At 43.6% G+C, this 20,422-nt stretch overlaps 3 protein-coding genes across 3 annotated transcripts; all 3 read left to right on the top strand.

Moving 5' to 3' along the window:
* Positions 1 to 4,148: 4,148 nt before the first annotated feature.
* LOC143165548 (arylamine N-acetyltransferase, pineal gland isozyme NAT-3) lies at positions 4,149 to 8,458 on the top strand. Its single transcript, XM_076349052.1, has 2 exons — positions 4,149 to 4,289; positions 6,226 to 8,458. Exon 2 carries the CDS (start codon positions 6,233 to 6,235, stop codon positions 7,103 to 7,105), a length of 873 nt encoding a protein of 290 aa, XP_076205167.1. The 5' UTR covers positions 4,149 to 4,289; positions 6,226 to 6,232; the 3' UTR covers positions 7,106 to 8,458.
* A 1,616-nt stretch (positions 8,459 to 10,074) lies between these two features.
* LOC143165545 (arylamine N-acetyltransferase, liver isozyme-like) lies at positions 10,075 to 13,839 on the top strand. The gene is made up of 2 exons (XM_076349048.1): positions 10,075 to 10,104; positions 12,938 to 13,839. Exon 2 carries the CDS (start codon positions 12,943 to 12,945, stop codon positions 13,828 to 13,830), a length of 888 nt encoding a protein of 295 aa, XP_076205163.1. The 5' UTR covers positions 10,075 to 10,104; positions 12,938 to 12,942; the 3' UTR covers positions 13,831 to 13,839.
* A 23-nt stretch (positions 13,840 to 13,862) lies between these two features.
* Positions 13,863 to 20,414, top strand: LOC143165546 (arylamine N-acetyltransferase, pineal gland isozyme NAT-10). Its single transcript, XM_076349049.1, has 2 exons — positions 13,863 to 15,727; positions 18,182 to 20,414. The coding sequence occupies exon 2, from the start codon at positions 18,187 to 18,189 to the stop codon at positions 19,057 to 19,059; it is 873 nt and encodes a 290-aa protein (XP_076205164.1). The 5' UTR covers positions 13,863 to 15,727; positions 18,182 to 18,186; the 3' UTR covers positions 19,060 to 20,414.
* Positions 20,415 to 20,422: the final 8 nt, after the last annotated feature.

Below are 20,422 nucleotides of genomic sequence, written 5' to 3'. Positions count from 1 at the left end.
TACCTACACACCCCAGATCCCGGAGGAGACCACTGCTAACTGCTGATCAGCTCGTCTTGAACCAGAGCCTTCAGAAGGAAAAACCAGAGGAGTCTCTGGCCACGGGGATTGTGGACGTACCAGGTGGGCAACAGGAAAAGTATGTGAGCCCAGGTAGGACAGCATTTCTCTCATGAAGGAGCTAGTGGAGACAGGGCAAAGCTGGCCAAAGAGCTGCTGCGAAAGCACACAGCACTATAATAGCTGCTAGGAAGAAAATTAACTCTATCCCAGCCAAAACCAGGACGGTAACCCAAAGTGTTTGGTAAAGAGTTCACTGGCCGCAGCAGCCCTGGGCAAGGCAGGCAATTGGATACAGAAAGCTCCCAGGCTGTTAACCAGGCTGCTGGCTTCTCCTCCAGCCCCTTCTCCAACTACCAGGACAAGCAGCGTTCGTGCCTACACACCATCTTGCTCTCCTTGTCTTCATCCTCCTCTTCAGTGCTCTCCACCACTCCTTGTCTCCAGATGCCAGCAAAGCTGCTGCTACCATGGCTCGGGGCCTCCCCAGCTGCTTGCCAGCCCTCGCAGACCCAGCTACCGGCACGTTCAGAGAAACCAGCACGACTCTCTGCTTTCCAATCTGCAGGACTTTCTCCTCAACATTTTCATAGTTTGACAACACTGTTGACATCTCCAGGAGAGGTGGCCCATGAGATGGAGATGGTAACAGCACTTTGAGGGTGAGATTATTGCTTGTGAAATGGAAGACAACTTCTTCTTCCTAATATGCACCCGGGAGCCTCACACCGGAGTGGCAGAAGCAGCTATAGGGTGTCCCCACGGTGCTGTGACCACGCTTCGACGAGGATCCCACCCCGACATGTCCCACTGCAGCTGTCACATTTCACAGGAAAATAACAGCCAGATGTATGGGCATGTTTTTCATCAAAGCAGTTACTTAAAATGTTTTTTTGCTTCAAACCCTCTATGAGATAAAGCCATTCATGTAGAAAAGCCGATTGTTCCCCTTGTAATGCAATTTAACTGAATTACCACCACTTACATGTAAGAGATTCATGCTGAAACCCTCAGGACTGGAAGGCCCTACAGACCAAAGTGGTCTCCTCGGTCTTCATTAGCACCCTTGGTGTTGGCCTGTGTGAAAAACCTCATATTGGCAGGGTAAAGATAAGCTGAGAAGATAATTTCTGACACTCACCAGCCCTCAGAAAGATGACTCAGACAGTGGAAACACTAAAATCGAGATTTGGTGTCTTCCTCACTGAGAAAAAGCCAAGCAATGTCCAGCACAGGTACTCCCTTCTGTAGTCCCATGAGCAAACGCTGCTGCTGTAGTTGCAGGCTCATCCTTCGGCCAGTGGGCTGGACACCACCAAAACTGCATGTGGTGGATGCTGCGGATACAAATCCAGAAAGTTATGTAGCCACAGCTATTTGATATCTATAATTACATAAGAAAGGCAATGAATATAAAGCATGAGGGAGTTCTGCCATTATGAATATGTTTATAGGCTCTGAATACTATTTACCAGTCTTGTGTTAGGGCAGCCTACATGTACTAAATTCCCTTTGGAAATGAAAGGCTAGAGCCAGCCACTCGGCACAGGGTGTGCAGCGTTTCCTTTTCCAGTGACCCAGAGCTCAGCAGGATGGGAGAATCTGACCTTGTGTAAGAATTTAAGATTTTATACTAATTCTATTTAAAACACCTCGATTGTTTTATTACTTTAAAAGTCTCTCTTCTCTCCTCCCCACCAAAACAAGATAGTTAAGTAGAATACCATATAGTTTGTATATTAAGCATCCAGATAATATAATATAATATAATATAATAATTATAACATAATATAATATAATATAATATACCTTGCTTTGTTATACAGCCCATCACAGAGGTCATTACAGAGGGGAGCTGTTTAACTGAGCAGACACGTGACTATTACCCCAAACAGGGCACCCTATGCTTTTATTTCCCCGGGCAAATCTTGCAGCATATAATACCCTGTTAAAGTGGGGAAGGAGGGATATTTGATGCAGCCTCTCAGGAGGGTTAGGATGAGAGAAGGATTTCAGTAATAAATGAAATGCTGTAAACAGTTTAAATTTATAAAGAAATAAAAGCGAGTGCAATAACATTGAGGGTCTTCTGGAAAAAGCTCAACCAGCTTCAGCTCCCACCAAGGTGGGAAACTGCATTACGGTGTCCAGGTGGACAGCAATATCCTTTCCAAGGACATTCCCATTTGCACTTTCACCCCGCAGTCACGCTCCCCGCAACCCAGCCGGCCCGAGCCGGGCTTTGCCCTTTGCTGCTTTTGGGGATGGGTGCAGGCACCATCACGGCCGCGTTACCCAGCAGCCGTGATTGCAGTTTATTGCCCCACAAAGCCTGAAATTAGCCCCAATGACCTGGCACAGAGCTGAAATGCAAACAGACTCTGGCAAGGCTCGTGGGTCAAGATCAGCCTTTCCTTACCTTTAGTGCTCATTGAGTGAGCTTTGCTCTCTGATGGCCTTGGGCACGCCTGGGGAGAATGAGAGCTCGTGGTTTTAATGGCTTGAGGAGCAAAATGTGCAGGATGGGAAGAAAAAGGAGAGTGATGCAGGAATGACGGCACAGGATAGTGAGTTGGGATGAGAATTTGAAAGACACAGGAAGAAAATGCTCAATATCAGAGCTACATTATAGGGAGAGGAGTTGAGAAAAGCTGAGTATCAAAGTACCAGGAGAAATGGGTTTTGCTCCTACTTGGTTAGAAAATGCTTGTGTCTTAATGAAACCCCAAAGTCAGCTGGAACAGATCCCCAACCACTTCACACGTTTGCCCAAGGGAGCACGACAAGTGTCCACTTCTGGCACCATCTGTGGTCCCAGATGACTCTGGGCAAGGAGCACGGACGGGTCTGCTCGCACATCGCACAGTGACGGGTCCACGGGCTTCATTTCGGTACGGTTCCCACCAGGACTGCAGGTCTGCCTGCTTGGTTTTGGCTTCTGGCTTCTCTTTGTCAAAATGAGGGGCTCTTAGCCTGTGGGAAGAGAAGGGATTATTCCATGTACAGCAAGATCCACCCGGGAATATGAACTTTCTCTTTGTACCAAATTGGATGTGCCCAGAGGAGCCTGACGAGGGCAGGTAATGCATTCCCTTCAGCGCCTCCCAGCTTGGGCATCGATTCTCGCTTGTGGGGTCAAACGCCGGCCACTGATGGGATGATAAAGAGACAAATTTTGATATGGGAGTAGGGTGGTGTAATGGGTTACCACAGACATCTCTATTTGGTCTGATTTATTATCTCTGCTAATTATTCCAATAAATCAGTATTTGAATGAAACTTGCCGTTGATATTAAATGTGAAGGACTGAAACTACTGTTGGGGAACTAACAAGAAAGGATCCAGCTATATGTATGAGAGAATTAATAAGACTTAGCTTGGCAAAATGCAAGTAAAATTTGTAGATACAAAAGCAGTATGAAACACACCGAAAGGATGGAGCTCCCTATGTGTTAGCATTCCATAGTCATCACTTTGCCAATAGCATTTTCACCACCACGACATCCTCAGGTGCTACTTGTGGGCAAAGACCAAAGAAGACACGCTGCTGTCCCAGTGCTTTCTTACATTCTATGAAATTTACTGTAATAAAAAATTGCACGTAAATCATAGAGAGCAAATTAAGTAAAGGCAGCGCTGAAGTTCTTGTGTGAGCTGACCGGGGCAAGGGGGCTGCAGGTGCAAATTACTGTGCCAAAAACTTGCTGCTTTTCAGAAACGGTGCAAAAACCTTTTCACTGAATGCATGCAAGATTTCTTCCCCATGTTTCCAAACAAACAGTAACCTAATACCCGGGGAAAAAAATATATATTACCCAAGTGCATTCAGCTAGCTACTGAAACAAAAAAAATACCCTTTTCATCACAGCACAAGCTAGCCCCTGCAGAAGGCACGAAACGAGTGAAAACGCGAAGCAGCCTCTGCTCTGATAACAACCAGGTTTTGCATGCGTGTTGAGTCACTGCTGTTGGTTTTGCTCGCTCACTGCAGCTCTCATGCTCCACCCTTCTGCATTTGCCTTTTTTTTTTTTCCCCAGCTTTTGCAGTCTGACAGAGGCGGGTGAAAGCAAGTTGAGGGAAAACACATTCCCCTGAAGAGGAGCTGGAAGACAGTCCTCAAGCCCTGTCTGCACTAGGTAAAGGAGAGCCAGCCACGCCACTTGCTTTAGCCTAAAACCACCCCCCCCCAAACCCCGGAGAGACACTGGTGGTTGGACTGGTTTTCCAGGTAAGCCTTTTTTTTAAACCCTGAATCTTGGTAGCTGAGCGCTCCCTGACCAGGAAGTTAAATCTGTTTGAAAACAAAACACAGCAGAAAACGGTGTAATGGCAGAGTGGGGAACACTCAGCCGCTCGGTGTAATAGATACGCTGGTTTATTTACTCAGTTATCAGCCTCAAGCAGATCAGGCATGCCTGCCATCTGACTTATTTCACATACCACAGTTGAAAGGGCCTTATAAACACCCACAAGAGATGGACAGACAGACAGAAAAACCTCACACGAACATTTTCCCTTTAAGTAAAAATTACTACATGTGTTTTGCCTGCTGTGTCAAAGTGAAAGAAAGGGAGAAAGAAAGGGAAAGCCAGCTCATTGCTGCTCATGCTGGTTTAAAGTTCACACGGCAAGAACTAAGTTTCTGCCAAGTTTTCAAAAATGAAGAGAGTTGTAGTTCTGGGAAAAAGAACTGGGGAAAAGCTTGGGAATGAGCCAAAAGCTGAACAAAGAGAATCGCCTGAATAAGGACCTGATGCTCTTAACCCGATGTGGGATCATTCAGGCCTGCTTGTTGGGTGTCGGAGACGTGGAGGTGGCCATGATGCAATAGTTACAGATCTCTAGGTTAGGAAATATGGGGAGCCAAATGAGGACACCCTCTGTTTCCGCCAGGATATTACACCAAATGGAAATTTTTCATTTTCATTACTTTGTTTATATGCTGAAAGTATCTTTCCAAAATTCCCATGCAATTTGGTGTGTACCATTTTTCATCAGACTGAGAATTTAATCCTTTTGGAACAGTTGGACTTTTTCTTATGATTTTTCCTTAAGAATCGTACACAGGAACTTGAGAACATTTTGGGACCTCCCGGGTCAATAATCTGAACAACACCGCTCTGTACTCAGAGTTGTCTGAAATTTAGCAGTGCCTGGGGAAGAGTAACAAAAGTATTGCGCTACGTCAAAATCCCTTTCTTGTTTCCTTACCATCAAGGGCTGGGAGGGCTCAAGCTGCTTTCCACCCCCGTGCTCATGAAACACAGCCTCCCGCTGAGCCCTTCTGCTGCAGTTGGGATGGGGAAGGCGATGCCTGGTCCTTTACTCACAGGCAGCCACCCACCACTGGCGAGACTATGAGTTGAAAGAGCAAAAGCATCCCGAAAATGATGTCAGAAAATGTGAGGCCCCCTGGAAACTTGTCGTTTTGGCCCAAACCTTGGTTTTCTCCTGCTGCTGGCATAGGGCTGAGATTAGCAGAGCCGGGGAGCTAAGCCATGCTGCGGGGAGGTGGATCACAGCAGATGCAGCAAAAAACATCCCACAGCCTTTTCTGCCCTAAAAAAACCCTTCTGCACTCCAGGTCATGTCTGCTACCACCAGCACGGGGAGCAGGAGCAGGTGAGACCAGCTTGTGCCAAGCTGCCTAAATAATGAAGGAAATACCACGGCAGGGCAGATTTACTTCAGATTTGGTTGCAGAGGAGGCTCTGGATTGCTCTGCAAGAGTGGGAGGGTTTGTTTTCTGCTTCTGCTTCGCTGAGTCAAACCACGAGTAAAGCAGTTCAGATCTGGAGAGTCTCAGTTCCTATAATTTCTAGCAGGCAAACAGTGCTGCTACTGGTTTTGTTCCTTCCTACAGAGATTTGTAGCTTTGCTGGGCAGGAACTCTCTACTGAAATGTGCTTAGCACAGCTGGAGACTCTCGTCACAGCTGTAAAAGAAACAATTAAAAATAACATTTGTGCTCATCAGCAGTGTCCCATTGGCTTCCCTCAGCGCTAATACTCATGCTCAGCTGCTTTTGATAGGGCCATTAGTCAAATCCCGCTCCTCTTCTGAGCAGGCTGCCCATACTGATGAGTGCCCTATTATAAGGGATGGGGAAGATCCTTCCGTCACTTCTGACACAACCTATTATTTTTTTTTCACCCTTCTCTCAGAGGCAGCATGGACATCAAGGAGTATTTTACCAGAATTTCTTACCGGGGCTCCTACGATAAGCCAGACCTGGCTACCTTGTCGGATATATTCCAGCACCACGTCCGAGCGGTCCCTTTTGAAAACCTCAGCATCCACTGTGGGGAAAGCATTGAGCTCGACCTGGAAGTGACTTACAACAAGATAGTGAGGAAGAAACGTGGGGGCTGGTGCATGGAAAACAACCACCTTTTATCTTGGGTCCTGAAAACCCTCGGCTACGACGTCACCCTTCTGGGATCAAAAGTTTATGTCCCAGAGTACAACGCGTATGCAGATGAAATCGATCATCTGCTGCTAAAAGTGGTGCTTGATGACAAGTCCTACATCGTGGACGGCGGGTTTGGGATGGCCTACCAGATGTGGCAGCCAATGGAGCTGATTTCGGGGACAGACCAGCCGCAGACTCCTGGGGTCTTTCGCTTCCAGGAGGAGAGCGGGGTCTGGTATCTTGAGAAGGTGAAAAGGAAGCAGTGGGTTCCCAACCAAAGCGTCTCCACTTCCCATAACGTGGAAAAAGAAGTTTGCCGTCGGGTTTATCTCTTTACCCTTCAGCCACGAGACATCGAAGAGTTCAGATCCCGCAACGCTCACCTGCAGACAGCGCCTGACTCTCTGTTTGTGACAAAGTCTATCTGCAGCCTGCAGACCGCTGACGGCGTCCGGGCTCTGGTGGGGTGGAAACTCACCGAGATAAAGTACAATTATAAGGATAATATGGATCTGGTGGAAATCAGAATCCTTGCAGATGAAGAAATAGAGAAAACACTGAAAGAGAAATTCAATATAACACTAGACAAGAAATTTGTACCCATCAATACAAGCAGGTTGTCTCTGTTTTAACTCACTGCCTCAATTATAATTCAATCCAGTGGCATTACATGCAATCCTTCCCCCTATTTCTGACAAGCATCTAAAGGTTAAGCTTTCTCTTTCCATCTACACCAGTGTAAGGCAGAACATATTAGCATGAATCTGGAAAAGAAATTGATTTTCGCAACTGCTCCTGCATCTCTTTTTGGTTTGGGTACAACTAATTTCTTCCTAGCTCAATCAAATCACTCCCCTTCTGTTTGTGCTTAGCTGGAAGCAGACTCTGCCCATTCCCTACTCCTTTCATCTCTTAAAAGCTTTTCCAAATACAGCCAGAGTAGCAGGGCAGAGCAATGGAGCGGTATGTCTCTTTCTTTATGACTGCGCTGCCACGTGGGGAAAATCATACCCACTCTTAAATGAATACCATATTATTTTTGGAATTTAATAGCCAGAAAAACAAAGACATCCAGTGCCGAGTTTGCTACAGTTAAGCCATAAGCCTGTCCTTTTTGCTCTTGCATTCACAACACCCTCTCACGAGGCAGTCGGACAGTCCCACGCCTGTGCCGCACTGTGCGAATACTTACGGACGGGCTGTTTATGGCCTAAAACCGATGACGAGAAATATTAGTGGACAATTCTGCCTTGTTTCAGACTTTACACTGTTCTCTCAGTGGCATAACCAAAAAGCAGTATTTCTTTGAACTGAAAGTATCTCCCATGCATTTTTTTTGCTCCCACCCAGCAGCGGACTGCTGGGAATACATGCTCCTCTCATAAGAGTGCTACTCTTCTCCGAGTGTTATTGCACATTAATTATCATGGCTGAACTCAAACACATGCGCAGAGTTATTTTTCTGAAACATATCTGTTCTACTGAGGATGTGTTTGCAGTGATACTAATTATATTGATATAAGGAGAAATGATGAATCTTAATCAGATACCTAAAGGGTAAGATTTTTAATATGAGAAATTACTCAAATGTAATCACTTTGCCCTTTGAGATGATGCTTGATGTTCCTTTATGTACAAATCATGGAAGTATTACAACTATGCACTTATAATTAAGTAAATGATATAAGTGAATTACAATTAAATAAAAAAATCAAGAATTGTGAAGTAGAAGTATTCAGCTGTTTTTTCCCCAAATTACAACCTGTATTCCCAAAGAAAAAAATTTCATTAATCACTGCAGTTGTCCTGATTATTTGTATGTGCTACTATTTTGTAGCTAAGGCTTTTAAAAAAACAATAACTCACTGAAGCTCTTCTATTTCTTATGCAATATGTGCAGCTTTCTGTAACTAGCAATTTATAGTTAATAAAAGCTGCTGCTATTCTGCACGCTCAAAATGTATTTCATAGAGGCACAGTGAGTTCCCCAAATCCCCGTCTTCCCAGAGTCAAACGTATCTATATGTGCTTAGCTGCATGTGTGCAATAGTCCCTTATAGACCATGAGGCTCCCCCATCCTATAGGGAAATGAAATGTTACTGACTGACCCTGTAGTGGATTGCAGAAGAAAAAGGGGCTTCTTATAGTGTGGACCAGCAGCGTGTGACACAGATGGTCAGAATAAACTGTCCCAGGATCTGGCTTGTTTGCAAGCTGTATCCTTCTTTGGTCCCCACGCTAGTGGAAGAGCTAAAGGAGCTAAACTCGGTGGGTTTACCCTTGCAGCGGCCTGGCAGCTGGGACAGAGCATTGGGACGGACGTAAAAGCCCAGCCAGGTCTCGCAGAGGTGTGGGGCAGGAGAAGGTCCGTGCAGAGCCAAGAAGCTCCATCATTTGTGGGAACAGACATGGGAAACACCTAGAAAGGGCTGTGCCCGTTCCTCTCCCCTGTGCCTGGGTGTTTCTTGTGCTTTGGGTTGTTTCATAGGCTCAGGCGAAGGAGCAGGGTGTTATGCCCATTGCCCCAGAGATTCAGCATGTGAAGGGCAAACAATAATAAGAAAACCCACTTTCCTTTCAGCTGACTCATCTCCTTGAGCGTGTGCCCCGTCCATTGCTCTGGCTGCTGCCCACTTCGTGGCACAGCTCGGCACTTCTGGACCTCCTGCTCAGCACACCCACGGAAGCAGATTTTATTGCTGAGCAATCGAACGAAGCTCGTTCTTGGAAGGGGAAAAAAAGAGGCTTTTCATCTCAGATTGCACTAGTTTGCTTTTTCCTTATCACTAACTTTGGAGGCAAATCCTTAAAGGCATAGCAGACTCAGGGAGCACAGCGCTCTCCGGGAGCAGCATCCTCGCTGCCGAAGGACAGGGCTTCTCTTTGAACCCAAGGGGATTTAGACAGCTAAATGACTTGGCAAATCTGACCTTGTTGCTTTGGGGGTCTGGTATCAGCCACGAAGAATAGCTCAGTACGGTGTGATTAATTCAACAGTTGCCATGTTCCACCAATAAATCAGTGACTTCTTGGCTTGGATTACTCTCTCTCTATCATAAGTCGCTTCCTACAGGGATCCATGCCACATGAGTGTCAACAATGTAAAATCTGGATCAAAATTTGCACTAGTGCTTTGCTGCTTCAGCATGGGTGCAACCATCAAGGCACCCCAAAAGACTGAAGCACCTGGGTGACCTGCGGGGTTGAGGACAGGGTTATAACCACTTACAAAAGTTGCTTGTGATACCCATACTGTATTTCTCCTTTGCATTCCTGGAGGGCTTCAGTTCTCAACCAGTAACGTGGGAGGTTAAAATCTACTCAATATTGTAAGCAATCGGGGGACTGGATCATTTTCAGGCTCTCTGTACAGCACTTAACACAATGAATTGCATGACAGGGCTTTCTATACGTATGTCAATACAAATAAACCAATAAACCCATCAGAATATAAAATATTATAAAAGAAGAAACTCTCTCCCCTCTTTTCCTGTGCTGCTGGAGGATAACACTGTCCCTGCCAGGCAGTAAAGGCAGCCTGGACCTTTAAGAGCAGCAGTTCCCAGGACAACTCTTCCTGGGAACTTTGGAGCAAACCAGGGTGGAAAGTCTGAGCTCGCTGGCTGAGAGGTAAGCGCCCGAGTGTCTGATCTTTAACTTCATCTTGCAGCCTGTTTGGAAAAGCCCACCTCTGTGTGTCTGCATACCATGTGCTTAGCACTGTAGGCATATTAGCAAAGTATAAATTACAGCAACCCCACGGCTGACAGCATGCGTTGCATTGCGAGGACATTGTCCAAGTACAAAGATCAAGCGCTCGAGACTTAAACTAACCCCTTTATGCTGAGCCAGAGTGTATGAAAAACCCAGCTCCTGACTCGCAGTGTAGCTTAAAATCAAACAAATGGTATAGGCATGTGCAAGAGGATCCAACCTTGGAAGCCTCTCATGAATTTTAGCAGAGAAGAACTATTCAGCCTAATTATGAAAGGACACAGCGATCCCCTGGGACGCTTGCAGACAGGCGGAACTAACGTCTGAATCTCGCTACCCACCACGCTGCTCTTGCAAACACGCACAAATGCTGAATGAAGCTTGCCTGCTGCGGGAGCAAAAGTAAACAAGGCTGAGATCTGGACTGAGGCTTAAGATATTTGGCAACCCGGCTTTGGAATGCAAACTGTCCCCTGGGCGAGGGCTTGCTCGCTGCTGCAGCCCCGTCGCTAGCGTGGTGGAAACGGTTGTGCCAAGAAGAAAAGCTGCCTCCGGGAAGGCGAGGGAGTAAACGCTAGTTTATTAGCTTTAGCTTTATTATACTTAAACCTCTTTAAGTATTCATTGAGATCAGAGTCCATTTTGTCAGCCACGACGAGGCTGTCTCTACTATACAGACTTTAAATTGATGAGGCCAGAGAAGGGGCAGCTGGGGAAACTGAGGAACGGGCTGCGAATTTCCCAAAATATGTTTTCCCAAAGCCTCATTGCCAGCACCCCATGGAGGCTCTCGATGGGGAAGTTGCTCATGGCTGGAAGAGGGGAGCTGGTTATATGCTGCACTCTTGATGGGGCAATGGGGATAGACCCAGAGGACAGGTTATAGGGAAGGCATCAGCTCTTCTGCTGCTGGCCCAGAGCAGGGACTGGTAGGTTTTTGCTTGAAAGCAAATTTCAAGCGTATCAGACCCACCAGGCTAACAGACTTGCTTGGGCCCCCCCGGCCACAGAGGTTCAGCTCGACACCGTCACAGGGAAAAGATGTTTCTGTCTGCCTATGCAAAATGGCTAAAAGTGGGAATAAAAAGGAAAACGAGGCAGAAGACCACAGGATGAGCTTGCCAGCAGACATGTGTGCTGTCTGTTTGGGAGGGAATGGCTTTCTACAACCAGCGTTTCCAAGGAGATCCTGCCAGAGATGAGTGCCCTTGTCCTAAAAAAGGGATGGAAAAAACCATAAAATGCAGTATCAAAGACACATTACTGTTTTTTCATGTAGCCTCTTTGGGTTCTTTTGAAGTGAAAATGTTTATTTCTTATTCCCTTATTGAGATAGTCCTCTATTTTGTTACATTTTCTCGTGTTTTTGCATCAGCCAGTCTGAATCCTGGTACCAGTGCAGATCAGGAGCAATACAACTAAGTCAAGTGAGTTGTGCTGCTGGCATCAAAATTGGGGTTAAAGTCTAGAGATTAGGTCATCTGACGTGCTCACCTGCTGGGGCGGGGGTATTTCCACCTATGTATTTGAGGTGGGATTTTCAAAAGCTCCCAGCACTCGCTTGAGTGCTGGCATGGACATCGGGTCAAACTGCTGGTCACTGCTAGGGGAGCAGTTGGACCAAAGCTGAGAATAGTCTCTGGAAGGTAATCTCCCCCATCCCATCCACATCAAATGATTTTTGGAAAATCCTCCCAGGGAACGTGCGACCGATTTCAAGGAGCAAGAAATCCTCAGACCTTTTGGAAATGAATACAGTCCTTAGCAGATTGTGAATCGTTCTGGAAAACAAATATCCTTGCATGGAAAAAAGCCAAATTAAAACTAAATTAAAGGCAAAAGAAATCCTTGCAGGTACCAGATGAGTCAGTGGATTAGAAGTGTTATACTTTTTTGCATCTTGGCCACGCAGCCAGTACCAATGACAGTCTCTTTATGCTAGTGAAAGGGGATCAGAGACGTGAAGACACAAAATATATCCAATAATTTGAGCTGAAGCTAAGGCCTTTGGTTTGTAAAAGATGGTAAATAAACCCAAAAGCCGATGAATACGCCTTGAATGTATTCTTAGTAATTATCAATTCCTCTGACCCTTGGGTTAGAAAAATTAACAGTTCCTTCCTTTCAACAGCCAGGGTCAAAGCTCTGTCTGAACTCCATAGGGAAACTAAAAAGATTAAGAAAACAACAATCTACTTCACATGGAAGCCTGTCTAAAATGGTGACACACTGAGAGTTAATCCCAGTTAGCTGAAGCCAGGAATGTAAAACCTTCCAGTTGAATTACCTGTGGGATAAATAAAGAATTGTTTACCTGTTACAGTAAAAGAAACAGCAAGAAATTGCTGTGACTTTTATGCTGGTATGGTCTAGCAGCTTTTCTGCAAACCTGTTGTCAGTTTTATAAATTTTTTTGTCATGTGGAACCCTCATCTGGGGCCAGAGATTCTGTTGTGCCACGTGCCGTGTCTTCCCATAGGAAAGACATCCATCTGGGTTGAAGGCAACATCTGAGAGAGAGAAAGCGTGATTGCCACCTGCTCCTATCCTCATCTCTTTTTTAAGAAACACAGATGACACAGGCAGGTCCAGCCTGCATTCATCTCCTATCAAGGGCACAGGTTTCTTTCAAATCCTCAATAAAACGGCCTAGGCTACATTTGCAGGCTGGTTAACCTGTGCTACAGAAATAGGAGTGAACCCCTTGACAGCCACACAACAGTAACTGGCTATTTTTCTGCTCACACAGGCAAAATGAACATTCAAGAGTATTTCACAAGAATTTCTTACAATGAGTCCCATAAGGATGCAGACTTGCAAGCCTTAACAGTCATCTTCCAGCATCACATCCAGGCAATTCCTTTTGAAAACCTCAGCATGCATTGCGGGGAGACCATCAAACTGGATTTACAATCTACTTACAATAAGATTGTGAGAAAGAAACGTGGTGGATGGTGCCTGGAAAGCAACCACCTTTTATTTTGGGCCTTGCAAGAATTAGGGTATGACGTCTGTATTCTTGGAGGAAATAGTTATGAACCAGCAGAGAGGGCATACACTACCGAGATAAATCATATCCTACTGAAGGTGGTGATCAAGGGAAATTCCTACATAGTAGATGCTGGTTTTGGCGGTGCCTACCAGGCATGGCAGCCACTGATGTTGATTTCTGGGAAAGATCAACCCCAGACGCCCGGCATCTTCCGCTTCATGGAAGACAATGGCACCTGGTACTTCGAGAAAGTCAAACGGAAGCATTATATTTCTGAGCAAAGTGTCCCTTTCACTGATACTCCAGCACTGGGGAATATCAGAAAAATATATACGTTCACTCTCGAGCCACGACATATAAATGACTTTCAGGAGCTAAACACATACCTACAAGTGTCTCCAGATACCATACTTCAGAAGAAGTCAATCTGCAGTCTCCAGACCACTGAAGGGCTTTATGCCTTAGTTGGATGGACCTTCACTGAGATGAAGTATAACTACATGGAGGACATGGACCTGGTGCAGATCACAACTCTTACAGATGAAGAGGTTGAGAAGACACTGAAAGACAAATTCAATATAGTGCTGGAGAACAAACTTGTACCAATAAACGTTTGTGGCTTGCCACCTAATTTAGTGGATACAATCTAATTCTAACACTGTGCTAGATGGATCTTTAAATATCCAATATAAAAAGTTCTAAAATTAACATTAATAACATTAATCTGGTTCTAAAGTTGAGCTAGTCAGATGAGCACAAAACTTGGTAAATCCAAGTACATTGCTAATTAATTGCATATACCGATTGCATATTTTTTCTTAAGCTTCTCCTTCTTTAGAAACTGAGACATCTTACTACCTCTAATTCACTCATGTGGAAATTGCTTTTTGACTCCATAACTTTTTGTTCCACCCCTCTGGATTTCATTTTATTTCAGATGTATTTTGTGGCAAAGCAGGCCAAAACGATACAGAAGGAGGAGCTGTGTTACCATTTTACACAAAAGACCTCTAACCTTTTTTGGCATTATTTCCAACTTTCTTCTCAGCAGAGTTTTACAAATTATTCACTTTCTTTAACAGTCTGAAATAGAAAGTTGAGCTGAATTTGGCTTTCAAAGACTTCATAAAAAAAAGAAAGGTTAAGACTTTCTCAAAACAAGCCACTGTTAGGTGCTGATTAGCTTATGATGAAATAAATTGAAAGACTTGAGTCCTATTCCCTTATCAGAAATTGACTTAAAGTCAGCTATTTATGCAAGGGCACTTAAAAAACCCCAAAAGCTCTCTAATTTTGAGCATCCAATTTTTCTGAGTCTGATTTTTCTGTGTCTCTGAAATCGAAACAAAATCAATAGAAGCTGAGACAATTCAACAGTTCTTAAAAATCGGGCTTTTGGTATCAAAAATGGAAACAAAGTTAGATCAACCTTTGCGAACTTTTGGGGCCTACCCTTCCTGCGATGCCAAGCGGGCACGACTGTTATAGATAAAACTCTTCATATTTATTACAAACAGTATTCTGCACAAAAGCTACCTTAAATAAGTAATACTGCAGATGCAAAAGAAAACACTGGGAAGTTAGGACATGCCACCGGTGTGGTTTCACAGCATGTTATACGCAGCCCAAAAGCCTTTTACCTTTATGATACCTGTGGCAGGTACTGTACGGGACGTGTCATGAAAGATGGCGACAGAAGAGCGTCAGTCCTCAAGCCAAGGAAAAGACTCTGATGCTCGTATTAGTCAACCACACAGACTCACGGGGCACCTGATGTGCCTAAAACTCGGGTGCTTTCCCAGATGCAGTCTAATGTGCTCTTTGCCTTCCCGAAAGGGACCTCTGACTTTCCACGTCCATCAGATGAAGAAGAGACATGCTTGACAGGGAGAGAATTAAACAAACAGCCCTGCAACACTTTGAAGACGCAGAAGGCCAAGTTTTAGAGAGGAAATGCATTACTTTGTGCAAATAAATATTTGTCATGGTATTCGTTAGGTGTGGCAGCTCTAACTACCTGCTGTAGTGGAAGCTTTGAACAGATTGAAAAAGTTCCTTTGTGAGCAAAGAAGGGTCATTTTGTGCATTCGCGGAGCCTGGGGAAATGCAGCCTGCAATACCTTGGCAATGCAGTGCACCCACAAGGAAGCAGATGACTCTTCTCCACCGCAAAGTGCTGGCTTGAAAAATAACAATAATTCAATTTAAAAAAATTACGGAGCCATTTGCGACTGTCTACTGTAATTATTTTACATGGAAAACAAGTTCAGTCTCGTCTTAACCAGGGGAAAACATAAACATCTACTAATAGAGAAGAAACAAAGTTTAATTTGCTCATGGATCAGTGAAGTCCAAAAATGTGCATTCATTTTGGGTGGACTCTGCCCCTTCTCTGCATTTAAGATTCAGGAGTGAGGGCCAGCAGAGCTTAAAGAGGAAGACAACCCTCGCAATTTGTGTCCACTCCTGGCTTTACTGACTGCTGCCCCATTAATAAACAACCCAGAAGCTGAATACATCAATAAATAAATAAGGCTATTTTAAGAGGTAAGTTTATTTTCTTAAAAAAACCTCCAAAACCCCCAAACAACAAACTTGGTTTATTTATGATGGTAAAGGTCATGGGCAATAACATAAGCAGTATTCTCTTTAGGAAAAATGTTATAAAAATGTGTGGCTATAGAGCTAAAATATCGCCTGCTGAACGTGGGCTCTTAAGAAGGGCAAAACAATGATAGTGCAGTTTCAATTCTTCTGTCTTTCTGCTCCTCAGGAGGAGATTCTCTTGACTGTAAGAGAGATGCTTTTGTTTAGATACAATGGTTGATACAAATTTAGAACTACAACCTCTTGTTGGAAGTTATTCTTTTAGATTTTTAACTTTATTTAAAAATATTGCAAAGGCAAAGGAAGCAAAAAAGCAATCTGATAATGAATAGATTCTGCTTTATGGGAATAAAATTACAGTCCTTTAAAAACAACTTAAAAAAATGAAATTACAAACTGTGGTTTGCATACCCCAGAAAGTCCATGTGCTGATGTATATTTTAACAGTGGAATTGCTGATAGTGTGTATAGTCCTGTTAAGGAATATTTTTGCATGAACACCTTCATTTGCACATTTAGAAATAGTTCTTTAAAGTTCTTCTGCTGATGTTTTTCTCTGCATAAATCATAGGCACATTTGTGGGACTACCTTATCAGTATCTAGCTTTTCATCTGATCTACTCACAATTCAAAAGAACTGTAGCTTTCATCTCCTACAGTCAAGATCTAACGCTGATCAATCATATTATGGAGCTGCAGAGAAATTACAAATAATATAAACTCGAGAACCAGCTTTATGCTGGTGTGATCTATTTAGCATTCACAATTTGAGCGGGTAGGATTGGATAGACTTGGATTCTGCAAATCAAAAGAAACAAGTGCCAAGAGTCTTATGTTCTACTTAACAAATATTACATTAAGAATATCCCCCAACAATACACTGAAGTATCACTGGAAGCTAAATTCCTTTCTGCAGAAGATAACACACAGTTTTTGATGGGGCTCTCCATTCACTTTGGACAGCTGCTTCTATACTATGCATATGTACATCATGAATCTGTCACTGAAAATCATCTTGAGAAACTCTAGTTTGCAGTAAACATTCAACAGTTCACCACTGAATTTATCTGAATACAGTAGTCTTCCTGAGTTGCTAATATTAAGCGTCTAAACCTCAGCTTACTGTATGCACAAAAGATTTCCAAGTAGCTTTGTGGGTTGTCAAGAAGCTAAATATTTGCCGTAACTCTAGACTGCTGAAACGCTTAGTGCTTTCTTTGCGAAGGTTCAAGCCTTCAAAACATTTTGTGCCCAGCTCCATACCCAAGCAGATGATCTACAGTGTGTTTTACAAACAGTATCTATCAGATACTTAATCCAGCTCATAATGGTGGCCAGCAGACTGTGATGGGCCATTGCCAAAGCCAGATGACTCTGCGTGACTTTCCATGGTATTAGAAGGCAGAAAATAAGTTGAGTAGTTCCTCATCCAGCAATCTCGCTCATGAGGAGTCCTACTAAGGCAGGCCAGGAGGTTGGCACTGCTGGAGGCAGGACAGACCAGGGATGCACTGTATGAGGCTTCGGTAATTCTCAGTTCCGCCTCCTCTGGAAGGAATAAACTGAGTTTTGAGAAAGGCCAGGACTAGAGAGATGTAAAGCAGCCCCTGTCCATTTTCAGGGCACCCTGTGAGACGTGGGGCACAGTGGGGAATAGAGATGTGCTCTTTGTCTTTTAGGTCGCTCCCCTCCATTCAGATTCATTATTCCAACACCAAAATGAGTTTGTGCAACACTCAGAGCAGACAAGAGACTCAGTGGTCTGCAACTCTTGCAAAGGTCAGAGGTTTTTTTCAGTTATAATTATCTGAATAAAACTTGACACTTTACCAAATGTGCAGGGAGTATCCTTTTCACTTTTTGTAAGTGGTGAAAGAGCGTCGTGTACCGAATGAGCAATTCATTCACCGTCACATAGATCAGTGGCAGACTCATGAAAAGAACATGTGAATCCTGGCTCAAATTATCCTCCCTCCAACTGGCAGACGACACTGCTGCCCCCACTGACACTCCTTTCACTCAACAGTGGATTTAGACCGGTTTTCATGAAACCTCATGAACACTCCCTAGCAGGATCTTACATTTCTTCTTAACCATGCTGTTACAATGTAAATACAGCAAATCCCTCTTTCGCAGCCACCACATATCAAGCTGAAATTGCATCAGCTGCTTTCCATAGGGATGAGTCTAAGACAAAAAGCAAACCCTCACGTGCACTGCTCTTCTTTGCTCTGGGAACCGTTTGATATGAATACTTGTTACCTTTAAAAACTGCACTGATGAGGTGCAGTAGATTAAAGCATCTTTCCTGGCAGCAGGCTGGGCAGTTTTTCACAGCATCATAAATCATTGATGTAAAGAAACAAAACCAAAACGCAATTCCTTCCTTTACAGGTGACATGAACCTTGAAGAGTATTTTGCAAGAACTGGCTATAAAGGTTCCCTTGAAAAACAAGATTTGGAAACCTTAACCGATATATTCCAGCACCACATCCGTGCTGTTCCCTTCGAAAACCTCAGCATCCATTGCGGGGAGAAAATTACTTTGGAGTTGGAGCACGTTTATAACAAAATCGTGCGGAGGAAGCGGGGTGGCTGGTGCATGGAAAACAACCAGCTGTTGGGCTGGGTCCTGAAACGCCTGGGGTACGACACCGGCTTTCTGGGAGCGTACGTGTTCAATCCACATCAAAATGCGTACGCCACCATCATGACCCATCTCCTTGTAAAGGTAGTTATTGATGGCAAAGCCTATATTGTTGACGGAGGCTTTGGTGTATCCTATCAGATGTGGCAACCGATGGAGCTTGTGTCAGGAAAAGACCAGCCCCAGGCTCCTGGCATCTTTCGCTTCACGGAAAAAAATGCCATCTGGTACCTTGAGAAAATGAGACGGAAACAATATATCCCCAATCAGAATTTCTCTAATTCTGATCTTCTGGAGAAAAAAGAATGTCGGAAAGTTTATATGTTCAGCCTTGAGCCACGGACAGTGGAAGATTTCCATTTCCAGTGCACGTACCTTCAGACGTCTCCAGATTCCCTCTTTACAAAGAAGTCCATCTGCACCCTCCAGACCACCGATGGCTTTCAAGCGCTAATTGGGTGGACACTGACTGAGACCACATACAACTACAAGGAAAATATGGATCTGGTGGAATTCGTAACTCTTGAAGATGAAGAGGTGGAAAAAACACTCCAAGAGAAATTCAACATAACCCTAGATAGAAAACTTGTCCCAATTAACGTCAAAGGATTTTACACAATCTAGATGACCAGAAAAACCTACAATAATGCTACGTATGTACAGTACCTTCCACTGCCTGTGCAATCACCACTGTAAGATTATGGGATTCTTTTGCAGGTGATTGAAGGAAAAATACATTAATACCAGATTAAAGTGGATTCCACTCTGGGAAAAATGAGGAATTTAAGACTCTTCTGTCAGGTAGATAGAATTATTTGCTGTGAGATGACTGCAGTTCAATTTTTGGCACAAATGTAGGATCTGATTTGAATCTGGTTATAAACTTGGGTAATAAATATGTCTGGGGAATTTTGGAGTGCCTATAGCACATAAATAGGAGTATGGATTATTAATTGTGATATGCTGCCGACACATTTTCTATGGTTATTATAGGGAGAAAAGTAATCTGTGAACATTTAGACAATGAAGTACACATTTTAAACTTCATTTTTCACAAGATCTAACCACTCACAGCTCATCTCATTTCTCTACCTTTAATATAAGTAAAACAGTGTCATCTTTGAAAGGAGCAATAGGAGACATAATTCTTTCACTGTCATCCTTAGACAAAACATAGTACAAAATGAAAATTATCATCATGTGCATCCCTTTTGTCATTGCTGCAGTAAACCGCCCAAAGTAATTTTTGGTATGTATGTATTTTCTGGTGATCCAAATTGTATATATTGCAGCATTACTGTGGCTGATGGGCTCTGAGGAGATACCTACAAGCTTTGCTTCTGATAAGTAATCATCCTATAAAGGGTAAATGGTGCTTAAACATCACAACTGGCTTAGATTTACTTCTATCCCAAAAGGGGTGGAAATTTTGTATTTTTAGTGTTGCAAGTTATTTGTATAACAAAGGTAGAACAATGAAGCTAACCCCACCACACCCTTAATTTTGCCCTCTTTTTGTATAGCAAATACGGGAGTCCATGGGTTTATCCTGAATGAGTACCACTTAGCACAGGAGCTTTCGTGTCACAAGTGAGTTCATTCATCTGTATCAAAGTGAAAAAAATCAAGGAGCCAAAACATTCTAAAGGAATCCCTTTCTTTAGAATTATTTCACAATCACATTTCCCCATTTTTTAATTTTTTTTTTTTTTTTGTTCCAAAAAGCCCAGACAAGGAAACCACTGAGAAAGAGGAAACATTCTCAAATGCGTCAAAAAATAGCAGTAACACTGAAAAACGCCCTTTCTCCCCAATCTATGATAATCCTGAATATTGGTCAAATGTTGATTCCTCCCACTGATAGTATATCTTTTTGCTCAAAGACGTAATCTGATCATAAATCTCACAAATGCTGTAAATGTATACCTGAGAATAAATAAAGGAAAATAAAAGCATAAAGAGTTGCTGTAAATACAGCCTCCCCCCC

This window comes from Aptenodytes patagonicus, chromosome 11, assembly GCF_965638725.1.
Source record: "Aptenodytes patagonicus chromosome 11, bAptPat1.pri.cur, whole genome shotgun sequence".
Taxonomy (NCBI): Eukaryota; Metazoa; Chordata; class Aves; order Sphenisciformes; family Spheniscidae; genus Aptenodytes; species Aptenodytes patagonicus.
The sequence above is the reverse complement of the archived record's forward strand: the minus strand, read 5'-3'. Positions and strand labels throughout refer to the sequence as shown.